The 23,681-nt window shown below is 41.6% G+C and overlaps 1 protein-coding gene across 1 annotated transcript in view; it reads left to right on the plus strand.

Moving 5' to 3' along the window:
- The window catches only part of MEIOB (meiosis specific with OB-fold), a 30,052-nt gene that overhangs the window by 5,811 nt on the left and 560 nt on the right, over window positions 1–23,681 (plus strand). The window contains exons 2-15 of the mRNA XM_021290441.2: window positions 7,830–7,907; window positions 10,271–10,422; window positions 11,550–11,631; window positions 14,790–14,847; window positions 16,155–16,286; window positions 17,020–17,092; window positions 17,999–18,194; window positions 18,697–18,797; window positions 20,435–20,487; window positions 20,575–20,670; window positions 21,052–21,153; window positions 21,581–21,734; window positions 22,098–22,281; window positions 22,774–22,860. Coding sequence (XP_021146116.2) covers window positions 11,563–11,631; window positions 14,790–14,847; window positions 16,155–16,286; window positions 17,020–17,092; window positions 17,999–18,194; window positions 18,697–18,797; window positions 20,435–20,487; window positions 20,575–20,670; window positions 21,052–21,153; window positions 21,581–21,734; window positions 22,098–22,281; window positions 22,774–22,860 — 1,305 coding nt within the window. The 5' untranslated portion in view covers window positions 7,830–7,907; window positions 10,271–10,422; window positions 11,550–11,562. The remainder of the gene's footprint in view (window positions 1–7,829; window positions 7,908–10,270; window positions 10,423–11,549; window positions 11,632–14,789; window positions 14,848–16,154; window positions 16,287–17,019; window positions 17,093–17,998; window positions 18,195–18,696; window positions 18,798–20,434; window positions 20,488–20,574; window positions 20,671–21,051; window positions 21,154–21,580; window positions 21,735–22,097; window positions 22,282–22,773; window positions 22,861–23,681) is intronic.

Consider the following 23,681-nt stretch of genomic DNA (forward strand, 5'->3'; position numbering starts at 1 on the left):
GATGTGAGATTGTCTTCTCTGTGAAGTGATATTTTTGCAGCAAGAGGAGTTGCCCATGTGTGCTCATTGGGACACTGCCACACGTACCATGTGGTGCAGGTGTTGCTTCTATAAGTCAGCTGTGTTTCAGGTGCAGAGCAGCCTGTGGCAATGGGTGGCTGTGTAAAACCCAGAGGAGCATCTGCTGCAGCACATCCCCTTCTGGGGGGTCTTTATTCTACCTTGAGACTCTTAAGGTTTTTGATGAGGCAGGATGCTGAGGTCAGTGGCACAACCTCTTGGTGTGAGTGTTGGTGTCACACTGTGGCTCTGTGCTGTGCTGCTGGCAGTCCCTGAGCCACTGGGAGAGCTGGTGTAACTGGGATGAGCTCTGCCTGGTGTGGACAGGCAGCTCCAGCAATGCTGGTGGCAGCAAGAGCTGGGCATGAGTTTGAGCCCAAAAGTCTGGCTTCTTGCTAGTGTAAATCAACCTTGTTTGGCTCAGTGCAGCCTTATGATTGAGAACAGGTCAAGATCTGGTTCAGATCTTCCTACTTTGCTTGTTAAGCTCCTGTCCTTGAGGATGGTGTTGGTTCACCTTTGAGCAAAGATAAATGAGTCCCAGTGTAGCAACACTAAATCTATCCAGGCTTGTGCTTGGCTTTCCCAGATCTCTCTTGCTGCAGGATGGGGAGGGCTTTCAGGGACATACTTGAGACAGCTGAGACACACAGTTCTGCATAGACAGCGTTATGCAGGGTCTCCTGGTGTCTTTCCCCTGGAAAAAGTGTAAGAGTTCAGAGACTGAAGAAATTCCACAGATATTAACTATGCTAATCAAGCAACTGCTTATACACAGGGCTGTTATGTTTTGCCTTCCTCTTCTCCCTAAGTGTGGTCAAATCAAACAAACAAATCCTTGCAGCGAACTTTTATTTCTAGCAGTGGCCTCCTGGCTGCCCTGGAGCACATGGTGCTGAGGGTGCTGCAGGGATTCAGCTCCCGATGTGGCTGCATGTCCCTTGGGTGCCTCTGCTCCAGGTCGGATGCAGTCGAGCGGTTGATATTTGTTCGTCGTTGCCCTTCTGGCATTAACTGAGAGCATCCCATGGTGTGTACAGGGCTGCATCCTGTGTCCCTAGGGATGTCCCCACAGCACTGGCTGTCCTGGCTGGGAGCCCTGTGCCAGCCCAGGGCACAGCTGCTGCTGGGACCCACCTGGAAGCTGTGTTGGCTCTTTTGGCTTTGGGATGAAAAAAACCATTTCAGGAGCAGCTCTGTCAGCCCTGCACTGCTGGTGCCATCCTGGCAGCCCTGGGAGGGATGTGTCAGGCCCTGGCAGATGGGCAGCCTTTGGCCGTGTCCTCTGCTCACTTGGATGAGTTGTGCTTGTTGGAATTATTTACTGCCCCGATCAATAAATACTATAGGCAGCGGGCTGTATTTCATGGACACAAGGCTATACATGTGCTGGCTGCTATATTTCAAGAGCATAAATAACACTGGGGCATCAGCAGAAATTAAAACCAAACAGATATAACTTAGAACAATTTACACCCAGAATTTTTCAACACAGCGGGCAAGGAAGGAAGAAAACAATGTCTTCAGACAAGGTTCCTGGGCTGTGACCCTCATTCACTTGAGCCGTTCTCCTGCCTTTCCTGGGGTGTTAGCTCGGCTGCCTGTGGCTCTGGCTTTGCTCCTGCCTCCAGCCGAGGTGATATTGGATGTTTCCCACCAGCACGGCCAAGCCACCTGCTCTCCCCATGTCCCTTCGTGCATGGGGACGCAGTCCCAGCCTGGCTGCTGCCACATGCACTTCAAGGGCTGCCTTGGCACGTCCCGCCTGCCATCGGCCAGTCCCGTGGTGGCGCTTCGGTGTCTGCTTTGCTAGGGAGCATTGAACCCAGCAGCATGTGCTGCAGTTGCCAGTTGTTTGTTTTCCTTCGAAATGCAATATCAATCTAATTATATGAAAACAAACTATAATAAATAGAGGGGTTATTTGGTGCAAGCCCCTAAGTGCAGGCAGCGATGGCTCGGTTCGCCTTCCCTCTGGTAGCGTTTAAGCATTTCCCCCGCATCGGTGACGCAGACATTCTTCATAAATCAGCGGAGGTAGGAGCACATTTGCTCCCCCGTCTTTGAAGAGGCGTCAGATCTCTGAACAGAGGCTTCTTGCTGGGTGATCCTCCAGGGCTGGTTCTCATTTCCTTGTAGGAGGTGGGTCTGGAGCCCATTTTGTGCATTTGTGAAGGTTTGGTGGGGGGGAAGGAGGAGGAAAACAAATGACTTTGCTTCATTGACAGAAAAAAAAAAAAGCCTTGACACCACGAGCACTGTGCACCATTAACGTCCCACTGACACAATTATTTACCAGGAAGAGGCACATATTGATTTGGCAGTAACCGCACATGGCAGGGCTGGGGCTGCTGGGATGCTGAAAGGTTCCATAAGCGTAAGCTGGGCTCCCCACAAGCCTTAGTTTGGGCCTGATCCTGGCTGCGTTAAGCGCACATTACTTTAGGTTCTGCTGTGGCTTTTGCTCCTCTGGTGTTCTTGGCTTTGCTGTATGCGAAGGTCTCTTGCAAGAGGGGGTGGTGAAGGATGACAGCACAGGATGTGTGTGGGACCCTGGATGGGCAGTTGCTGCTCTCTGCTGGGGGGCTCGGGCAGGGTCCTCACAGCACCTGGAGGGTCCCCATTGCTGGGGAGGGTCCTGAGCTGTGTCTCTGCTGTGACAAGGGGTTTTTTTGCTGCAGTCACTTCTGTGAGCCCTTGGGAAGAGCCTCTGGGTGCACCAGCTCTTGGCTGCGGTCACTCCCTGGTGGATGGGGATGAAGGGCAGCTCCCATGGCTGAAGGGGATTGTGTCTTCCCTGGTGTATTTCAACTGAATAAAAACTACCAAGGCAAGGCTTTGAGAGCGCCCAGCTTTTGTGGGTGAGCTGCAAGGGAGGTTGATGAGGAAGAAAGTCTCCTGTTCAGCTCTGCTCAGTTTTTACTGTCTTGGAGCAAGAGTTTTAATGCACGACAGCTGCATGGTGACACAAGGCATCCATCTCCATACCCAACCGCTGTTGTAACCCTCCTAAATCTCTCCTGTGAGTGCATTAACTGGGAAGGGCTATCAGAGACAAGTCCCAAGCACATCTACCTTAGGGCCGGATAGCCTGGAGAAGAGGCTTTTCCAGCTAGCCCATCACCTGTGGCAGCATTGGGATGCTCCATGTCTCTGAGGAGCTGGGGACTAAGGACAGACATGCTTTGGACATGCCCTGGGAGACACTTTTGCCCAGGAATGGCTCGGGTGCTGCCCTAGGAGAGCGTTGCCGGCTGCAGCCAGGACTGCCATGGTCATACAGGCAACCGCAGCAGGAAGAAACTCCTTGAAAGAATTTTAAGGAATTTATCTGGCAGTTTAAAGGTAATTGTAATGTGAAGGTTGAGCTGGAAGATTTCTGCCTCACTGGGTCGTTTTACCGAAGAGCTGGCAGCAGGCAAGCTGCTGAGTGAGGAGTCGGCGTTGCCATATGGAGCTCTGCTCTGGCTGCTCGCTAAAGAAAAAACATCATACAGGGCCAGGACTTGGCAGCCCTTCTCCACAGAGGCCACTTGTGTGAATAAATGTTACTCATCGGTGTTACTCAGTGCTGCAGGATCTGGCCCGCATTCATAAAAAGCTGCATTTTGGCCTGGGTTCAGCAAAGCACTCGCATGTGTGCTCAGTGCAAAGCACATGAGCAGTCCCGGTGACTCCCGGGGAGAAATTTTGTGCTTAAACACACTCTTTGCTGCATCTGCACTTTCATCTGACTTGACTTTTGTGCCCTGAATCTCCCTTGGCTTTCCCGGTGGAGACAAAGCCTGAGATCCCTCCACATCCCCGTCAAATCTGGCTGTGGCAGGAGCCTTAGGAAAGGGGAGCTGAGGATTTGCTAACGGAGGTTGCAGTGGGGAGCAGGCTGGCAGGGCTGCATCTTATTTCTGTTGTTAAAAGCAGGGAAGAGAGAGGAAGAAATTTACCAAAATTAGAAGGCTGGGCATGTAAGAATAATAAAGAGAAGGGTTTTTTGTGTGTATTATGCTTAAATAGTCCATGGAACTTTGTAGCCGCAAGGTCCTCCAGAATCTGAGTGCAGAAGGTGAGGTGAGGAAAGCGTGATGTGCAGGTGATGAAGTCATCCCATTGCTATTAGATGGGAGATGCTTTGGAAGAGAATCAGACTTGAAAGCTGGAAGTCCCAAACCCATCGCTCACGTCCCAGCCCGGTTCTCCACAGGCTCCCGGCGCCTCTTGGAAACTGTGGATTTATCCGTGAGTTAGACGGGCTTTCATCTGTGCGGCGATGGCTGCTCCTCTGTTCCCGCACTCATCTTTAATCTAACTCAACCGATCGCAGCGGAATTACATCAGGGACACATTTGGCCTCCAGTATTTACACATGCAAGTGCCAATTTCCCCTTTTCGTTTCATAAACGGGTAGTTAAGTACATGAGCAAACCACGTGAATCGGGCCCGTGATCATACAGGCGAGCTCCAGGAAAGGAAATACTAATGTATAGCAAGACAAGAACAAATTCAAAAGAATAGAAGAAACTCTTGTTAGATTTGAAGTGTGTTGCCAAGCCAGTGAATCTGGATGTAGTTAGAGTAGTGTACAGTACACAGAAGAAGTTTGTAATATTTTATTCCAGGGATATGTATTTCCGGGACAAGTTGTTAGATTGACCTCTAGCGTTCATTTTCTTATGGGAAAATTTCTTGATAAAGTCCTGTTGTGATCAGGTCCCGTACCTTTGCGCCCTGAGCAGGCTTTGGGGGGAGGTTTTGTTTTTCTAATGGATAAAAATATTAAAGTGTCAGTGTCGGTCTGCAGGAATCTCCTAACGAGCTGGCTGACGGGCAGCCGGGCGCACGGTGGAAATGTTGACACAGGATTACCTAGGAGGGCTGGATGGGGTCCTGGCTCTTGGAGACTATGGGATGTTTGCCACCACCATGCCGGGGCCAAGTGCTCAGTCAGGACATCAAAGGTAGATTTTTTTCTGGAAGGTTTAGCTTGGATGGGTTGTTTGGATTTTACTGGTGCTCTGTTCACTGAATTCTGCGGTGGGGGAAAAATTTTATTTACTCTAAGATCCCAGTTTTCTCTTATAGCCATCCCCATCTGTCTTTGAGAATGATGTCCCAAGTTTTCCTCTTTATGAACTGTTCGAGCAGGGATCGAGTTTTATACTTGGCTGGGAACTGGAGCAACTGAAGGCTGGAAGGATTTTCCCCCAATTTTGTTACTGGAAGACACTCATCCCATGGTTCCTAATTGGTATTGTTCAGTATCGTGTGTCTCAAACTGAAATCCAGACAGAATTTATTTGGTTTTGGTTTCATTGATTTGAATAGCTGAAAATCTTTGAATGGCAGCCAACCAATGCTAAGTATCTTCTTTTTTTCCTCCCAAAACATTCTTCCCCAGTGTCATGGAGCTGTCACTAGAACTATTTTTAATTGTTATATTTTTTAATTCATGATGCTTTGCTGGAAAATATTTGTTTGCTGAGAGAGGGAGGAGGGAATTCTGGGCTTGGGGAAAGTGATGAAAATCCAAGTAATTTCACTGACCTCACTTAAATTATTTTGGAATTATGTGCAGGAGAAGTTATCCTCTATAGCCTGCATGCTCTCATGCCAACTGCAGGCTACAAAAAGAAGCACTTTCCACCTCTAGTTTCAGGCAGGCTGAGGGCTTTTGAAATCTTGGGCAATCAAAGTGTAATTTTCAAAAAAGCAAAGTAGAATATCCCTCTGCAGACAAAGAAAGGCAAAGAAAAGAGACTTGTCAGTGTTTTCAAGCAGTGAATTCCTGTGCAGATGTCTTGTTCTGATGTTTTGCTATAGAAGAGACACAGAAGGAGTAGTTCTGGGATATGTCTATTTGCAAACTATATGCTGAAAATACACCAACTACTTAGTGACTATCCAGAAGGTCCTAGGTTTCAACTGTGGTGTTTATTTTTTGCCAAAATTTGGCAACGGCCACCTGATGTGAGCCGATTTTGGTGTATGGACTGGTGCCAGTGCTTGCTTTCCTCTCCAGATTGTGCCGGCTTGCCTGTGTTATGTGATGTTTCTGCTTCACCCTTGCACGAATGTTGCAAAAGGGATTAATTAGTGCTGAAATAGTTATGAACTGAGCTTGCTGATGAGTGGGCATCCAGGCCCAGCCTTGGCAAGCAAGGACTTGGCCTTTCCCTGGCCATGCTCGCTGTGTTTGGCCCTGCAGATGCGGTTTGCTCCCTGCCTGCAGGAAAGGCTGTGGCTGGTTTTAAGCAGTTTCATGTGAATTCATCAGAGAGAACAGCGAGACTTCGTCTTGTGAGCAGCTGTTTTTCACAACACTGTCCTTCCTGGACAGCTGGAAAGAGCAGTGCTTGCATGTCCCACACAGCTTCCCACCTGAAATAAGGCGTTTTTTGTTCTTTGCCAGCAGTAAGGCTTTTGTCGTGCAGAAAAGAGCTGTCGGTGTCTCCACTGGGCACACAGGCACTGCTGATGCTGCTGCTGCAAAGATGCACCAGCCTCAGGTCTTGGCATCTTCCCTGGACCAAAGGAGGCAGAATTAGCACAGATTAGGCATGAAACAACCACAGTTCACTTTAATTTTAAAATAAAACTCAGGGTTGCTGCGTTTTCCAGAGCTGCTCAGAGCAAGGAAATCCCGCTGAAAAAGCACTGGGGTGACACCCGTGCTGGGCACTGGGATGGGGGGATTTAAGGCAAAGCAAGAGATGAACAATGACTCACTGCGGTGATGGGGAGAAATTCAGATTATATATCCCTCAACACACTGACCACCTGTTGGCTGCATCAGCACCTGCATTGCTTCTGCTGACGATGTCCGTCATTACTCCATCAGCACCCCTGATTCGCAGCCAGTTCAGGTATCGGCCAAAGCCGCTGAACAGTGAATACCTTTAATAATTTGCTGCTTTTACTGCATTCAGTCAGGCCAATTACATAAAATTACATGTCTGCCTGTTTCATTTTATAGATTCTCTTGGTTCTAAGAATGCATAAATATTCAATGAGCCCACTCAGTTAATGCTGTGGGCAGTGTAAAACTCAGAGAGCAAATGTTTTGATATTGTTTGAGCTTTGAAGATCCTTCTGGAGATGATTTCTGCGATGTCCCTGCTATTACTGGATGGGGACTGGTTTCACCTGCATGCAAACAGTACTGATCGTCACGTAACAAATTGCTAAGTGAATTACAAGATGGCATTTGCACTCCTTGACCATGCCAATGAGTGTAATTTAAATAAATCCATTCATGAAGGCCTAATTAGCAGGGACCGTGCAATTTACAGCCACGTATGGGAAGTCTCTGCTAATCGCTGATTGAATTGGGCAGAGTGCTAAGTGCTGCTGAAGTGCTGAAGAGTTAAAATCACTCAGAGCTTTCAAGGATCATGCACTACATCAGAAAAAATACTGAATTAATATTGTTGCCCTCCTGCAGGGGCAGGTGCTAGTACTGGAGAGTAGGTCCTGCACGGTGCATGGCCCTCAGGAAACTGCTTCTGCTCTTTCTCTTGCCTCTGTTTTTCCAGTTGTCAAAGGGAGATAACAATACTTATTTCTTTTAGAGACTCCTTTGAGGTCAGTTGAGGAGGAAAGCTTGAGTAAAGCTGAGTACAAGTTGAAATACTTCTGGTTTTGCAGGCTCTCTTCAGTGTTTGTATTAAAACTTCCTAACTTGGTGAATCAGATGACACTGTAAACTAGCAGGAGACATTCAGGTTAGACATTTATAATAAGCACCAAGGAAGATGTTTTTTGTTTACCTACAGGAGTCCAAACCGCTGACCATCCCATGTTGTGCTATGTGCTCTATGGATGGCAGAAGTTGCAGCATCACTGTGAGACAGGTAAGTCAATCAAATGAATTCTTGCCACGGTACCTGTGAGTTAGAAATTCAGCATTTTAATCACATCTTCCAGGGAAATAACTTTGGTCTCATGTTTGCTGCCTTTGTGCCTGTGGCCAGATTGGTTCATCCCTTCGTGATGGCCCTGATAACATCTTCCTAGCTGTAGCTATCATGGGAAAGGTTTTTAGAAAATGTGGGCAGATTGAAAATGGGAGTGGGACTAAATCACAAAGCAAAACCACCGATCATTAGACGTCTGCTGAGGCTATGGGGATGCCGAGAAGGGTGCACAACAGCATCCTTGTTCTGGTGGCTTTGAAAGGAAACAAAGCCTGTGGCCCCAGGCTGGGGACACCGGCAGCCTCGGGTTTCACCTGCCCTTTGTGCCTGTGGGAGAAAATCAGCTCAAGCCCGGACAAAACCGAAGGAAAGCAGTGAGGGTGCTGGGCAGCAGTGCAAAATCCCGGCTCGGTCCTCATTCAGCAAAGCTCTGTTTAATCAGGTGCTTATGTCCCACCAAAACCTTGCTGAGGTACCAGACAAGCTCAATGCCTGCAAGCCCATGGGCTGTGGTCCTGCTTTCGCCACCCTCTGTGGCAGTGGAGACCCCACAGATTTCATTTTAGGTTATGCTTTTTTATCTTTTTCCTGCTTTACCTTGTAGTTAATGTGGTAAGAATGAGACCTGTACCTTTGTCAGCATTTTCCAGGTAGTATACAAATTCTCCTTTCCATTTGATTAGGATCCCATCACCATCTTCATTATCTTCTGCTTGTTCATTAGCTTGAGATAATTAAAACAACAGAACAAACAAAAAAAAATGACCATACTCTGCTTACTGGAGACTTCAAACCTATGGAACAAAGTTAGATCCATGGATCATACTGTATAAAAGGTGACCTAAAAAGAAACCCCCAAAACCCCAACCAAACAAAACCCAAAACCCCACCACCCAAGCTGTCAGTTCTCTGGCATGCCATTTGTCATCAGCACTGTGTAATTATCATGGACTTTAGTGACACAATAAATATGAGAGCACAGGTGGTATCCATTTTCAGCTGTTTAATTGAAGAAATGAAAGATCCTGTAATACAGAGTCAACACAGAGGATTTGTCAAGCTACACTAAAAACTTCAATAGCCGTGACCTTGAGGTCATAAAATTCCTCATCAGGAATAAAATTTTTTATGATACAGAAGTGAAGATTATCGATTTTTATAACAAATAATTTTATGCGCAATATAAATGGACAAAATAGCTCACTCCAGTCTTCCATAGGGCCTGAAAACCCAGGACTGCTGCATGCAAATCAATACAAATAATATCTTAAACCATAAATTTTAGTTCATTTATAAAATACAAACTACATTTTTTTTTTCTTTGAGCTAACACACATACACACAAAAAAAAGAACTAAGGAATGGTTCCTCCAAAGCTTTCTGAAATGTGCTTCATCTTGCTGGTGTGTTATACATGTATAATTGTAGCAGAATAAGCCTGACTTTAGACTCCTGAGCTGGCGCTTCATTGGCTTCATCAAGTCCAGGGACTTGGGACCCACTAGTGATCCCCCTGAGTGTGTTTGTTCAGGAAAATTCTTCCAGGACATGCTGTGGAGTAGCACTGCAAGGAAATACAGAAATTTTCTTAGAACAGCAAGCAAAATAAGCAATTAGGTAGTTCAAATTAACATCCTACCCAGGGGAGCTGGTGCATGTTGGGATGAAGCTGCTGAGGGAGCGAGGGGACAATGATGGTGGGGATGTGGGTAAAACCCCACAGATCAGAGAACTCGCAAAAAAAGAAACAATTTTTTTTGTGTTTTTTTTGTTTTGTTTTGTTTTTTGTTTGTTTTTTGTTTGTTTGTTTGGGTTTTTTGTTTGTTTGTGGGTTTTTTTGTATGTTTTTCAGCCATTCCCTGAGCCCCAGGGCCATGGGCACCCTCACACCTCTCCCTGTCACACCCGTGAGGGAAGGTCACATTTAGTGAGACAGTGTGAAGCCCTTTTCCCGCCCACGGCGCTCGCCGCCATTTTGTCTCCCTGTCCTGAGCACTTCCTGTCAGGGAGCTCCCTGCACATCCCGGCTGCTCGGTGTCTCCCCTGAGATCCCTCAGTGGCAGGTGAAGCTGTGTAAGGGCTCCAGGCTGTCCCTGTCCCCATGGGACGGCCACCATGTGCTGTTTGAGCAGGGAAAGGAATGGGGATGATGATGGGTCCATGCAAGAACTGTAGAGCCCAGCCTGGCTTTGAGGGTGCAAGCTCATCTGGTGCCAGACACCGGTTTGGGATGGGTTGGTGATGTCAAAGGCTTTATACTTTTACTTATTGTGATTTCCATCTTGTCCTTCTTCTATAAGGAGGTCTGGCGCTGGGTGGTGGTGCAAGTTCCTTCAGAAAGGAGGGGCAAGTCACGGCTGTAGCATTTTAAACCCTCAATTGCCTCACTAATCTTCTTTTGACACGTGTTCCCAGTGCCGTTTCCTTTACCCTAATTCAGCTGTGGTGTGAGGTATGTCATTTAACAATTTTTAACTTCTTTTGAGGCAAGAATATTAACATGCCTTAGAGGGACAGCTGAGGTGACTTTCCTACATAAGTAAACGTGAATTCTTCCATATAATGGGATAGGAATAGGTTTGAAGGCCCCACTGTTCAGTGTTTTTGAAAGGCAAATTTGGGATATCTTTCTGTGAGAGTTCAGTTTTAAATGCTCTTTGAATTAAATTACTTCATGTTCTCAGATAACTGCTTTTTTTTTTAAAAAAAAAAAAAAGTAGACTTTTTCCTTTTCTAGTGTGTTGAACAGGTTGTTACACTAATGATCAGTGAAACGGTTAATGATTCTCACACAAGGTGCCAGGTAGAAAGACCATGAAAGCCATTCAGGACATTTGTTGTTTGAAAAATGTCAGCAGTTTTCTCATATTCAAGGTTATTAAGATTTGGACAACTTGATGGTTCCTTTTATGGAAAAATAGTCTGACAACTATTTATTAATGATGTCTCTGAGGGTACCCATGAAATAATAAGAGGCATTCAGGTGGGTAACAAAGTGGCCATGGCCCAACTCTGGCAGCAATAAGCAGGACTCAGAGGAATGGGCAGTAATGCTATGTTGGCAGCCTGAAAACAACAGATTTTTTAAAAATTATTTTAATAAATTTCAAACTTTGAGAAAGCAATGAACTCACGTTACCAAGTAGTTTAATATTAAGTCAAAAACCTCAATGAAGGTGGTTTGCAACCCAGCGCATTTCTTTCTTCACATGTAAATGGCCTTTTTATATACAAACTGCCTCATTAAATTCAGTTGGATTTCCCAGACACAAGAAGGAAGGTAAATATTTTTCAGAGGCTGGTGCTCATGGAGTCATTTGGTGCTGAATAAATAAATAAAAGTTACAGGCCTTTATTTGAGAAACGTAGGTAGAGTAGCCATAGTCATGTTCATAACTTACATTGCCAAATACAAACAATTAAGTATTGTCTACTTCAGATGGCTTGAAACGGTTTTTATTGAAGACAGATGCTATTTATGTTAAAACACCTGTGTTAAAAAAATGGCTTGTTATTCTCACTATGAATAGTTTCAAGTGATTTGTTTAGATTTTTAAAAAATAAATTAGTTTTCTCAAGTTACAGATAAAGAATGGCTTATTCTTCTTCAACACGGGACTTTGTTGCACTTTCAGATCTGCATCCAAATCTTGCTCGTCCTGTAAGTCTCATAGACATAGTACTTTTGTTCTCAAATGAAATTGTATAGGACTGTATTATATTACTGCAAAATTATGTAATTGATGTGTATTTAGATACTAATAGCATTACTCTAATTGTTAGATATAAAGTATCTTACCTTCTTTGTGTATAAACAAGCAAAATGAAAATTGATGCTGCTGTTGTCCATAGTACGTAGATACCACAACTATAGATATTGACTGGACAATTCAATGTCTGAAAGTCTCAGAGGCTCCTTTGTGATGTTTTAAATGGATGCTCAATTAGTAAAGACATACAGAGTCAGCATTATGCAGCCACAATACATCTGTAACCTACAACAGTCTTTCAGCACCAGCTATGAACGTAGGACCCAATCCTGCCATCTCGTGTGCTCAGTCCCTCAGAGATGAATAAGAGTCCCGAATTATTCAAACAAAACCCTTGTTGAGTGGTATTGTGTTTTAACTGGATAAAAATCTCACCGTTACATGTCAGATAGGATTGTTTCTGTTTCTTTAGAACAAAAAGCAGGTTTTGCCATTGTCAGTTTGAGGAGCTAAGAATTTTGCTTGTGGGAACACAGGGGAGTAAGATGCACCACAAAGTAAACTTAATGAACAGCAAAGCTTTCTAGTTCATAGGTTCATATAGGTGTTTGAGCATGAAGTTTTTTTGATGTCCTGCTGTGAGTGAGGACCCTCGTCACTGGAGTAAGAACTGAACAGGACTGTGCTGTAAAACTCAGTATTTTTCTCTTTTTGGTTTCAGATGGTTGAATTAAAAATAGGAGACTGGGGGGATGGCACAGCTTTTCATTTTTTTTTTTTTCCCCAGGGGATGTTTTAATAATGGAGGGAAAAGGCTCCACTCTTCTCTGTTGCAGCACTTCCACCCTTCACCATGCAGCCCACCAGCCGTAACACAGCTTCTGAGCGCTGGGTGCTGCTGGGAGCTGGAGAACAAACCTGAGAAGCAGCGTTTGCACGTGGCCAGCCCGCCAGCTGTGCCGCATGCGGTGTCTCAGCCCGCCAGCTGTGCCGTGTGCGGTGTCTCAGCCCGCCAGCTGTGCCGTGCGCGGTGTTGCAGCCCCGTCTCTCCAGCTGAAAGGAGATGTGCCTCTGCAGAGCTGTGTGCCCCACAGAAGTCCTGATGCCTGTGAAGAGAGGGAGAACAACAAGGAGTTTTCCTGTTCCCATAGCTTTTTATTTGGGAGAGGCACAATTTAGACCTTTTTCTTTTTTTATCTCTTTTACTTTAAAGAAATTAAAGAGAAATCACAGAAAAGCGGTGACCTAGGAGAGGGAGTTTTATATGCCCTCACAGCAGTATTGTATATTCTTTCCAGCTTTTTATAAACTCCTGGTCTCCAGCAAAGTTAATTTAATCTGCCATTCACAGTTACTCCCAGATACAGTGATCCACTAACTCAGCTAAAAGCTTTACAAATAAAACTAATCTTGAGTATTGCAATTAGCAACATATAGTAAAGAAAGTATTTTTATAAAAAATAATTCACTATCTTATGACAGAACAATAAGTATGTGTTTGGAACTTGAAAACCATTGAACATGCATCATTCAACATCATATTTTTTTTTATTTTGCATTTTATTTTTTAAAAGTGAAGTAGATCCAAGTCTAAGAAACTTGCAATAAGTTCATGCTGTAGTCTCAGGTTTTGGTTGAGCAGCATTAAGCATTGGGCTGCTAGAACAGGCAGTATTGCGCTCTTCCTTTGGTGAAACCAGTGCTTGTGGAGTTGCACAATAAGCTGATAAAGGAAATGATCTCTGGAAGTTTTTCTACCCTCTTTCTCCCAAATCCTCCCCCAAATAGTTTCCAGCCAAATCACTTCCTCTGCTGGGTCGCTGTACAGGCTGAGTGCTGACACAAGAGGTGAATATGGGGAGGGCTCTTTTGGAAACTGCACATTTACAGCAGATTAATTCATGTGAAGAGTCATTCTAAATGCCAGTTCTTCTGCCTGGCAGTGAGAGACAGACTGTGTTGCACTCTGATACAATTGAAATGTTTGGTTTTAGGAAACTAAGCTAAAAAATATATTAAAAAAAATCCTAATCTAAATTACTACATGTGGAGAGATAGAAAGCATTCTGCTAGACTGGAAGAACTAGGATATTCCACACACATCCTCTTAATGAGTTCATTTCCATTGCTACAGGATAAGACAGTTACCTTGCTCCATCTAGTGATTCACGTTACATTGAGAACAGGAGAGGAAGTTGGGCACTAGTGCAAGTGCGTGCCTGTGTGAAGTGGCACATTCTGTGTTTGGAAGGACCATTGTGATATCCGTGTCTCCTTCCAGTCCTTTTTACACCACCAACTTTCATTGCTTACCTCTTAAATTCCCAAACTAGTGCTGCAATCCCTGTTCTCTCACACTGAGGAGGAGGTTTTCTTAAACAATAAACACCACCACTACATAGCTATATATTATTAACATACATATTTTGTATGTATAACTTTTGTTCTAGTAGTTCTGTTTGATAATTGAGACTGGCATACTCTTGCATAATAACAGTTTAGCAAAGCAGGAAAAGATTGATTTTGTTTTGAATCATCAAAAGAGTTCGCTGCCTAAGCTGTCGCTGTAGTTGGCTGAGAGACAGCAGAAAGAGACAGGTGTAGAAATGACTGTTGCTTAGATGAGGACAGGATAAATGACCCTCTCCGTGCATGTATGGGCGTGTATCTCAGTGCTGACAGCAGAGGAAACCTTGGACACCTAACTGTAAATTAATTCCTGTCCAGACTTTTCATAGTGCATTAAGGAGATCCGAGACCTGTGCAGAGAGCGTGAAATGACAATATTGCTGCCTACCTGACGAGCGATTGCTGTACAACAGCCAAAATTAGGAATGTTTGGGATGAACTTTTGTCCTCCCATTGTCTTCACAAACAGAAACAGATGTATTTCTTCAAATACTTTTATTAGTCACTCTTTTTCTTAAAGTAAAATTGTGTGTTTATGTTTTAGTCCTTAGTTCATATGGTACTGTGGAATAAATAGATTAAAATGATTACCCGTCAGAAATATGTTTATTATCATCAGTAGAGTACAAGTCCATGAAATCTAATTCATCACATACATCTGTGTTTAATACTTGTATTCTATAATCTTTTTATTTTTTAGAGTGTAATCGGTGTGGTTATTGGGAAAACAGATGTCAGAAGCTTTCCAGACAGAAAAAGTACAGTCCTTTTTAACTGTGTTTACTTCGTTTTCTTATATGGTATAATTTGGCATATATGACTGAAATTGATATTTAAATGACAAACAGACTTTGTAGTGTAAAATGTGTAGAATAAAAGTGCATAAAAATAATTGTGTGTGCTTGACAACCAAGATGAAAGAGCAGCATTAGTTTGGCTACACCTTATCAGTTACAGTTTTTTTGGGAAAAGCTCCATGATGGAGTTTCAGAATCTGAAGGAGATGGTACCAGTATGAACCCACTATTACATAAATACTGCTAGAATTGATCTGGTGCCTTCACATTCATTCTCTCCCAAAACAGAAATGTTAAGGAGATGTCTTGAGAGAAACAAGTGATTTCTGGTCTGAGTAGCACCTGCTTCATCTTATCGTATACTCCTGAAGAAAAAATGGGAATAATACATTGTAATAGAGCATTAGTTGGAAGTTGAAGCAATACATCTACAGCTTAGGGATGAGGTGGATGCTGTTTGGAAGAGTCTCCACTCTGCGGTTCTATTGTTGTTGTCATCACACTGAGCTGCTCTAGTGGTGGATTTTTAGAAGGAATTAATCGTTGTCAGCAGAAAAAATTCTACATAGTCTGAAAATGTGGTGTTCGCATTTGTGCCTCCATGGAACTACAGTCACATTATACTCACTGTGCACAGATCACTGTACAGTTTTCACTGGCAGTTTAAAAATCATGTCTTGCATAAGGCTGTATGATCCATGGAAAGCTTCGTTAATTAGCTGAAAGAGAAAAGGGAGTGCAGTGTTTCCAAGACCGATATCCTCTTGATCATGAACTTTCCATAGAGCCGGAAACATGTTGTTTTATTCGGTTAAACCCCTTGGTACTATCTGGACATTGATACTGCCTGTGATCTGCAGCCTTGGATCTCACTGCCATGGTCTTGTGCATGGGCACAACCACCTAAAACCAGCCTACCCACTCCAAAATTTGGGCTAGTACGTACTCTCACAGAGTTGCTTCATTTGTTATCCCTTTTTCTGTGTTTGTCCATGCTCTGAATGTAGCATCGTCCGGTTCTTTGATTTCTCTCTCACATGCGATCTGTAGGTTCAGTGATGTGTGAGGGGATGGATGGTGCAGGTCCCCCATCAACACAACGTGTTTCCTGGGCAATCTGCTGACCTCTAGTGGCACTCACCAGATCGCGGGGAGTAAACTCATGTCAAAAATCCATGAAAGCCTTGAAACTATAGTTTTTATACATATATTCTAGATTGAAATCAAGCTGTGCTAATGAATTATAATAGTGCTGTTTATTTCTGCAGACATTGGGTCCGAAAGATACACCTTCAGCTTTACTATTCGTGATTCACCGACTTATTTTATAAATGTAAATTCTTGGGGCAGAGAAGAATATATTAGATCACTTTCAGAAAGCTTTAGAGTTGGTGATTGTGGTAAGTTGGAGTTTATTCTTAACATATTTCTGTTTGAATATAGGTTTTTGGTTTTGTTTTTTTTCCAGTAAATCACTGTTATGTGTTTGTGGTTTTGTTATATTTTTCTCTGGGGACTCAGAAAACAGTCTAATTGGAAACAAATTGTTCAGTTATGCTAAGTATAAAGAGGAAAGGAATAAGATTTCAATGATTTTAATTCAAAACCAGTAAATATGTCAACAAAAGACCAGATACAAATTCACTAAATGCAGCCACCCAGAACTTATCTATAGCTAATTGGTCTAAGTTCCTATATTCGGTTCTTATAAATGATGAAAAATAAACCCTGTGAAGTATTATAGTTTGGTGTTTGCCTTTGTTTAGTTATATACGACTATGATTGTTCATAAGAGCAAAACAAAAATCTTGTATTTATTTAGGGTCTGTGTGTTGATCATGTTTGGTTGATAGACTTCGCTGCCCATGGTTTCTATAGCAGAGTGTTTGAAAAAAACTTGTGAATATGAGGAGTACACAACAGGAACTCGCTGTCATTTTGTTTCCATTCAATGTCTTGAGGACTCCTGAGGCTATTTGGCTATAACATGAGCAGTCTGGACAGATATAGGTTTTAGTATAAAAATGTTTCTTTTCTATATCAGCCTTGGAAACAACCATTTTTAAAAGGCACCTCTCTTTGTATGCACCTAGATTCAGCTTTCTAACATTACTTGTCAATGTTTTATTTTAGTTACAATTGAAAATCCTTTAGTTCAGTCAAAGGAAGCGGAAAGAGAAGAAAAATTCAACCCTGTAACTCCTAGGTAAATCTGAAATGTAGACTGGTAGTTCTTTCCAGAAAGATCCAAGTTAATACTTTAGTTGCCAGCTGGTTGCAGCAGAATGCAACCCAGGGGAAGGATTTGGGGTCAGACTTCTGCTGTAACTGCACCTTTCTCCTTTAAACAAGGAAGAATTGTAATATCTGTCTCAGTATATAGCCTTTGGAGTTTCGTCATAAAGTAATAATGCTCTTTGTAAATAAACAGAGTATTTTTCATTCTTTGAATAAGTCTAGTAAAATTATTTGAAACAGATTTGATTTTCCTGAAGTGTTTTATCAGACACACCCTTTTTACAGATAGTATATCCTTAGCAAAATCCATTCACATTACATGTTTATCTGGAAGGTATTTTAATACACTGTAAGGCTATTTGTTACGTATTTGATAAGGCATTATCATTCCTTTTGTGTGGTGCAATGTACATATATTGTCTTTCAGTGTATTCTCTAAAATCGAAACAGTTTGAACTGGTATATGAAACTAGCTAATATTGCAAGTAGTAATTTAGATATGTTTTAACTTATCTTAGATATCTAAGATGTAGATGTTAGATAAATACACCGGTTCTTTAATTAGGGTTTCTTTCCTACTTGGACATATTCTAATATCTTTAATTATATCGCAGTCATAAGAATATTGCATATATTCACATTAAATTGGCAAGTTAAAAGTTTTATGTTCTTGCTTACTGACCATCTCTAAGCTTTGTAGCAAAAAATAATTTTAGAACAAATAAATTCCATTTTTTCCTTATTTTTAAGGAAAACAATACAGGAATAAATCAGCAGTTATATTCTCATGTGAATTTAATGAAAATTTTACACTGTTCATATACTGATGAGTGACATGTTGATTGATGTGATTTGTTTTGTGCATATTACCTAGTTGCTACAAATTATTGCTCAGTGAAAATCATTCAGTCGTCAAAACATCTTCATGTTATGAAATGGACACCAAACTACTTTCTCTGTTGCATCTGCCCGTCAAGGACCCTCAGGACTATTATTCGCTGGGTGATATCGTTGCAAATGGACAAAGCCTTGAGGGAAGAATCCTTAACGTGCTCGCGGCTGTGATGTCGGTAAGTTAAGGGGCCACAACAGAGTGGTGTTTTTCTACTGTACCATCAGTGACTCCAATGACTTAAGTGTGAATATCAATTTTGGGACACATAGTGGGCAGGAATTGCTGGTTTTGTTTGTTTAGGTTGGCAGTCACTTCAGCTGACTTACAAAAACCAAATAACCATACTAGTTACTGGAGATTCTCATCAAAAATACGGGGTGGAAATTAGGGGAGCGGAAATGTCCTACAGCAGTTGTCATTTTGAAATCATGCATGTGCAAGCAGTCGAAAGCTTGAAAATAAGTAAACTGCAGATTTTTCAGATTTTTATAAAACCAAATGTGTCCCTTGAAGTAAAATTATTGTTGTTAAACTTTTAGTGGTGTACATGGGTTTTTTGGAGGTCTACAGGATGTGGGGTTTTTTTTCCCTTAAACTCTTTCATTTTCTAGGTTATCATTTCTATTCTCCCAAACACTTAGCAGAGGAAAAGTGATTGCTTCTCTTTCTTCTTAAAGGTTGGGGAGCCAAAGTATTTTGTGACTTCAGACAAAAGAAAAGGTCAGAGGTGTGAAGTAAAGCTGTATGACGAAACAGAGATGTCTTTTCCATTAGTATGGTAAATGTTTTCTAATTCACTAAAATATACACATTAATACAAGAGTAGGTAAATAAATTAACAATAACACATACTGTTATAACACTGTCTTTTAAAGTGTCCTGTTATTTTGGTGGCGGCAATGATGGGGCAGCAATGTACATTGAAGAGAGGCTTAAAGAAGAGATTCGTTGGAGTGACCTTGTGTATTGTCTAGTTTTATGACTTGCTGACTTACTGTTAGCTCATGAATGGCAAAATGAAGCTTAGTTCCAAATAGTTACATTTTTTTTATTGTGGAAATTTGAATTAATTCAGGAAATGGCATTTAAAAACAGTTGCAAAGGCAGTACATTGGTTTCACAAACTATTTGGGAAAAAAGAGGAGCATGCTTCATTTTTAAAGCCAAGCAGAATTATCAAATGGAATGGAAATAAGTTGAAATGAAAAAACTGTATCCCATTTACAAACACGACTAAGTCTATACTACTTATGCATGCAGATAGTGATTTGCTTACATAGGAACCTTTGCATTTTGCCCCTAATTTGTTTGATAAACTCGTGGTTTATCAATGTGCGTCAGTCTGTGCATATTCGCTTGGCCTGGGTTTGCTGGTTTTGGTGACTTTTGCTCTCTAGATAGAAAGCAAGATAGATCATTGAGCTCCCTGCCTGAGTTAGGAACTGTATCTTCAATCAGTGTAGTATTTAATGCAATTAATGGATGCTCATGAACACTAAGGAACACCTGTGGTGTGCAATTTTCCAGCCCCTGAGCTGTCACCATGTTAATTTGCAGCAGCACCTCCAACAGTTGTGTTTATGCAGAGCTGTCTGGATGCTTCAGGAGTTGGCAGGAGCAGGGACTAGACGGAGTTCCTGTGCGCACCCTAAAAATTGGGCATTTTGCACTTTAATGGAGCCACGGGCAAAAATTTGGGAAATCCTTGAGCAACAGCATTGCAGTGAAGATATTTCAGAAGCGAAGAGGTGGCTGAGTAATGCCAGATGAAATGCCAATATCTTAAATCTTTTTCCAAGGATTAAGAAAAAAAAAAACACACCAGAATAGAACTGTGACTTGGCAGTATTCTTGCCACCCAAGCTTACGAGGAACTGAATGAGATCTTGTCAAGGGACCTACGCATCAGATTACCATTTCTGAGGGATGCCGCTGCCCTCACTCTGGTCTCATCATCCACGGTTACAAGGATTCTGGTGTTGGAAAGTGGTTGAACATCTGGCCCAGTGATGTGAACAATCAGCTTGTTTCCACAGAACAGGCTCTGCTGATAAGCAGTTATTGTAACTGTAACTTGCTTTAGTTAGAAATCACTTTTGTCGAAGCTCTGAAATACATACATTTGCCAGGTGTATTCTGCATTGAATAATTTTGAACAATCTAACAGCTCCTTATTTTCTCCCATTTGGCATGGGATAAAACAGGAATGTATTAGACCGTACAGAAAGCATCCTGGCTGGCTGCAAACTAGATGCCTGTGGATATACATGGCATTTCATTTGCATATGCATGTAACAAAGGAGTTGTGTCCCCTTTGACCAATTTAATGACAACTATATTATTTAGTAGTTTAGTACTAAACAGTTTGTGTGCTGTTTGAAAAATGTTTTGATACATGAACTTCTTTTTATTTAGTTGGGATAATGAATCTATCCAGCTTGCACAGAGTTGGATCCCACGAGAAACAGGTATAATAACGTGGTTTTTGTGTTTTTACCATAGTGCTTAAGGTCATACTTCTTCTACAGTAACAGGTGTGCTTTTTTTGTGCACAGTAATATTTGCATCAGATGTGAGAATAAATTTTGACAAATTTAGGAACTGTATGACTGCAACTGTGATATCAAAAACCATCATTACAACTAATCCAGGTAAGAGCTTTTGAAGTATTGCTTTGGCATTAGTAACCATTATGAACCAGAATGCACAAAAGAATCCACTGGAGGTCTGATTTCTTCTGCCCACTTGCCACAGAAAGCTCCCTGCTTCTTGTCTGTTACACAGTGACCAATGCTTTTGGCTTCCATCCTTTTCTCTCTATTTTATTTTATTTTTTTTAATTTTATCCAAGCAGCCTTCATATATTCCATGTAGGACTAACAGTTAAAAGTGGAAAAAAGAGAAAAGCATCTCTTGGCTATTTCCAAGAGAAAATGTGTTGGTGCTACCAGAATAAAAAGTTGTAAAATATAATTATGCCATTATTTTTACATGCTACATCTATTAATAACTTTAAAAAATATGTTTTCAAGAAACAGCAGAAGCAAATGCTCTCTTCAGCTTCATAAAAGAGAGTGTGCAGTCAGGAGCTTTGCTTGATAAAATGGAGGAGCAGTCAAAAGAACCCATTAACTGTAAGCATGGATCCAAACCCTTTGATTTTATTGAATTGATGCTGTAGTAATTTTCAGTCTGGACTGCTGTTGCTGGGGCTGTCCCTTAGAACGTCACTTATCAACCTTCAGGGGTGGTGACTCTGCCAACTTGCAGCCCGTCTGGCATGTTCTGTCTTGAGTAAGTACAACAATGGAAAGTTTTGTCAAAACCTCATTTTGGGGGATACCAAGATTAACTATTAGAGATTTTCCTCATTTGACTTCCCTTTTGTTTTATTTTTTTGGCCCCAAATGACAAGCCTGCTTCAAAAGGAAGGTGTGAGGGGCTTTCCTGGTGCTTTAGATCAAATCCTCTCCTTTTTATTACATTAAGATCCTCTTTTGTTGTTGCTCTTCTGTGTTGTTTCTTTCTCGAACACAGTTAATATGTCTTTTGAACTTCTAGTGGAGACCGTAGTTGATGTTTATACTGTGGAACAGCTGAAAGAAAAAGCTTTACAGAGTGACGGGAAACCTGATCCAATCTATGGAATTATTTATGGCTACATTTCTACACTGGACATTGACGACAATGCATCTAAAATTATTCGCAACAGATGGTAAGCAACTGCCTGTTTAAAATTTGTATTAAAAAGTGCTTATCCTTCTTCCCCTCACCCAAATTAGAAAGAACAATATTTTAGTCCAGTTCTGGACAAGAAATAGAACTCCTCTGGAAGACGCCACATGAATTTTTTGTCGTGTAGTTTTCCAGAAGGAGCAAGAGAGAGACAGTGGCTTTGTGAAGGACTTGCTCTTTCTCGTGCTAGAGGAGCCAAGATGGAAAAGGCCATTTTGTCTCAAACAGACTTAAGAGTTTAGAAGATTAAGTTTTTTAAGAGGGGAACGTATCTTGGGAAATCTGTCTAGTTTCAAACAAGGAGGAATTGCACATATGCATTCATTATCTTCTTATGTTTCAGTTCAATATGCCGTTTTCTGGTGAACGAGGTGTCAAACACGTGTACCTTCTGCAGTGACATCTCTCCGGGTTCCAAGTCAACTTTTGCAAGCTTTGACATACTGGTTGATGTGACAGATCACACGGGCACCCTTTATTCCTGTTACCTGTCTGACTGTGTAGCTGAGGAAACATTAGGCTGCACAGTAAGTAGAAATTACTTAGGTTATTCTTATTTGATCTGAGCTGTGAAGCCTGATGAAAATTACAAATAGATGTAAATGCTCTTCGTTTGTGTGTGTACCAGTTAAAAAAATTGCACGTGGATATGGATACACACACACTTGGCTTTTTCACAAGTCAAAAGTTAAAAGTCAGCAGCTGCTAAGAAGAAACATGTTAAATGTAAGAGTGAATGCCCTATTCAGAACACCACTTCATGTAAATTCATTTACACTTTTCTGAGAGCATGGTTGGAATTCCCTAATTTTGATTCTCAAACACCCTGCAATTTATTCTGATTAGCCTGATTGTCTTGGTACATATATTACACCAAATACTATGTTAAAAGAGGGAAAATACAGCTTAGAAATTTATTAGAAAATGCATAAGATGCTCTTTTCATTGTGATTTTGCTGTGGAAATGCTGTTGTAAGTATATGTTGAAGACATGCTCTGTTCTGTCATGTTATATCCAGGTCCACGAGTTCCTCATGCTAACAGAAGACAAGAAAACTGCGTTGAAATGGCAACTTCTTTTGGAACGAAGCAAGATTTATTTTAAAGTTAGTATTAACGTTAATTTAAAACAGTGGCTGTTACCCATTTGGTAGTGTATTTAGTATTGGAAAATTCCATGTCAGTTCTGCTGAACTTTTAAAAATAAAGAATACTTTTCATACATATTTTGAATATTCTAATGAACAGACTTTGTCATAATTTCAACATTAGGGGATGTACCTGCAAGCTTCTTTCAGGCAAACCATGAAAGACACAATCTGCTCTTCGACAGTACTGGTTAAGGAGCTGATATTTCAGAAGTACATACGCATGATTTAATCATTGACTTCTATGGCTGTATGTTAATAATTAATAAAGTTAACACTATCTGCTTGCAAGAATAAGGCCCAGCCAAAATATGTAACAGCTGAATGGTATATGTGGTTACCTAAAGTGTATTTCTTAGTTACCTGTATTTTTGGAAATAATGTTATTAGGTATGTCTAAAATCTGCAGTTCTCCTTAAAGCAACAATATTAGATTCACACACCTGGAACAATTGTTGAAAGATCTGCTGTTATTTGCAGTATTATTTACTTTTTTTTGCTTGCACGCTGTATACTGGACTGGATTCCTTTGTCACAGAACTGCCTGGTCTAGGACCACTCTAAACTGACTCGTTTTTTTGAACTTGCCCTTCTTAGCAAAACCATTCTTACTCTCCCAGCTCCCCCACCTTCTGCCTCTATTTCCAGGACAAAATTAAAGGGTTTCAGTTCAGTAGTGCCAGTTATATAGCATAAAATGTGTGTACTCACGTAAAATACTGTAAAATATCTATAACCAAATCTGTCAAGTAAACATGCTGTGTGATAACAGAAAATAA

Source organism: Columba livia, chromosome 15, assembly GCF_036013475.1.
Source record: "Columba livia isolate bColLiv1 breed racing homer chromosome 15, bColLiv1.pat.W.v2, whole genome shotgun sequence".
Taxonomy (NCBI): domain Eukaryota; kingdom Metazoa; phylum Chordata; class Aves; order Columbiformes; family Columbidae; genus Columba; species Columba livia.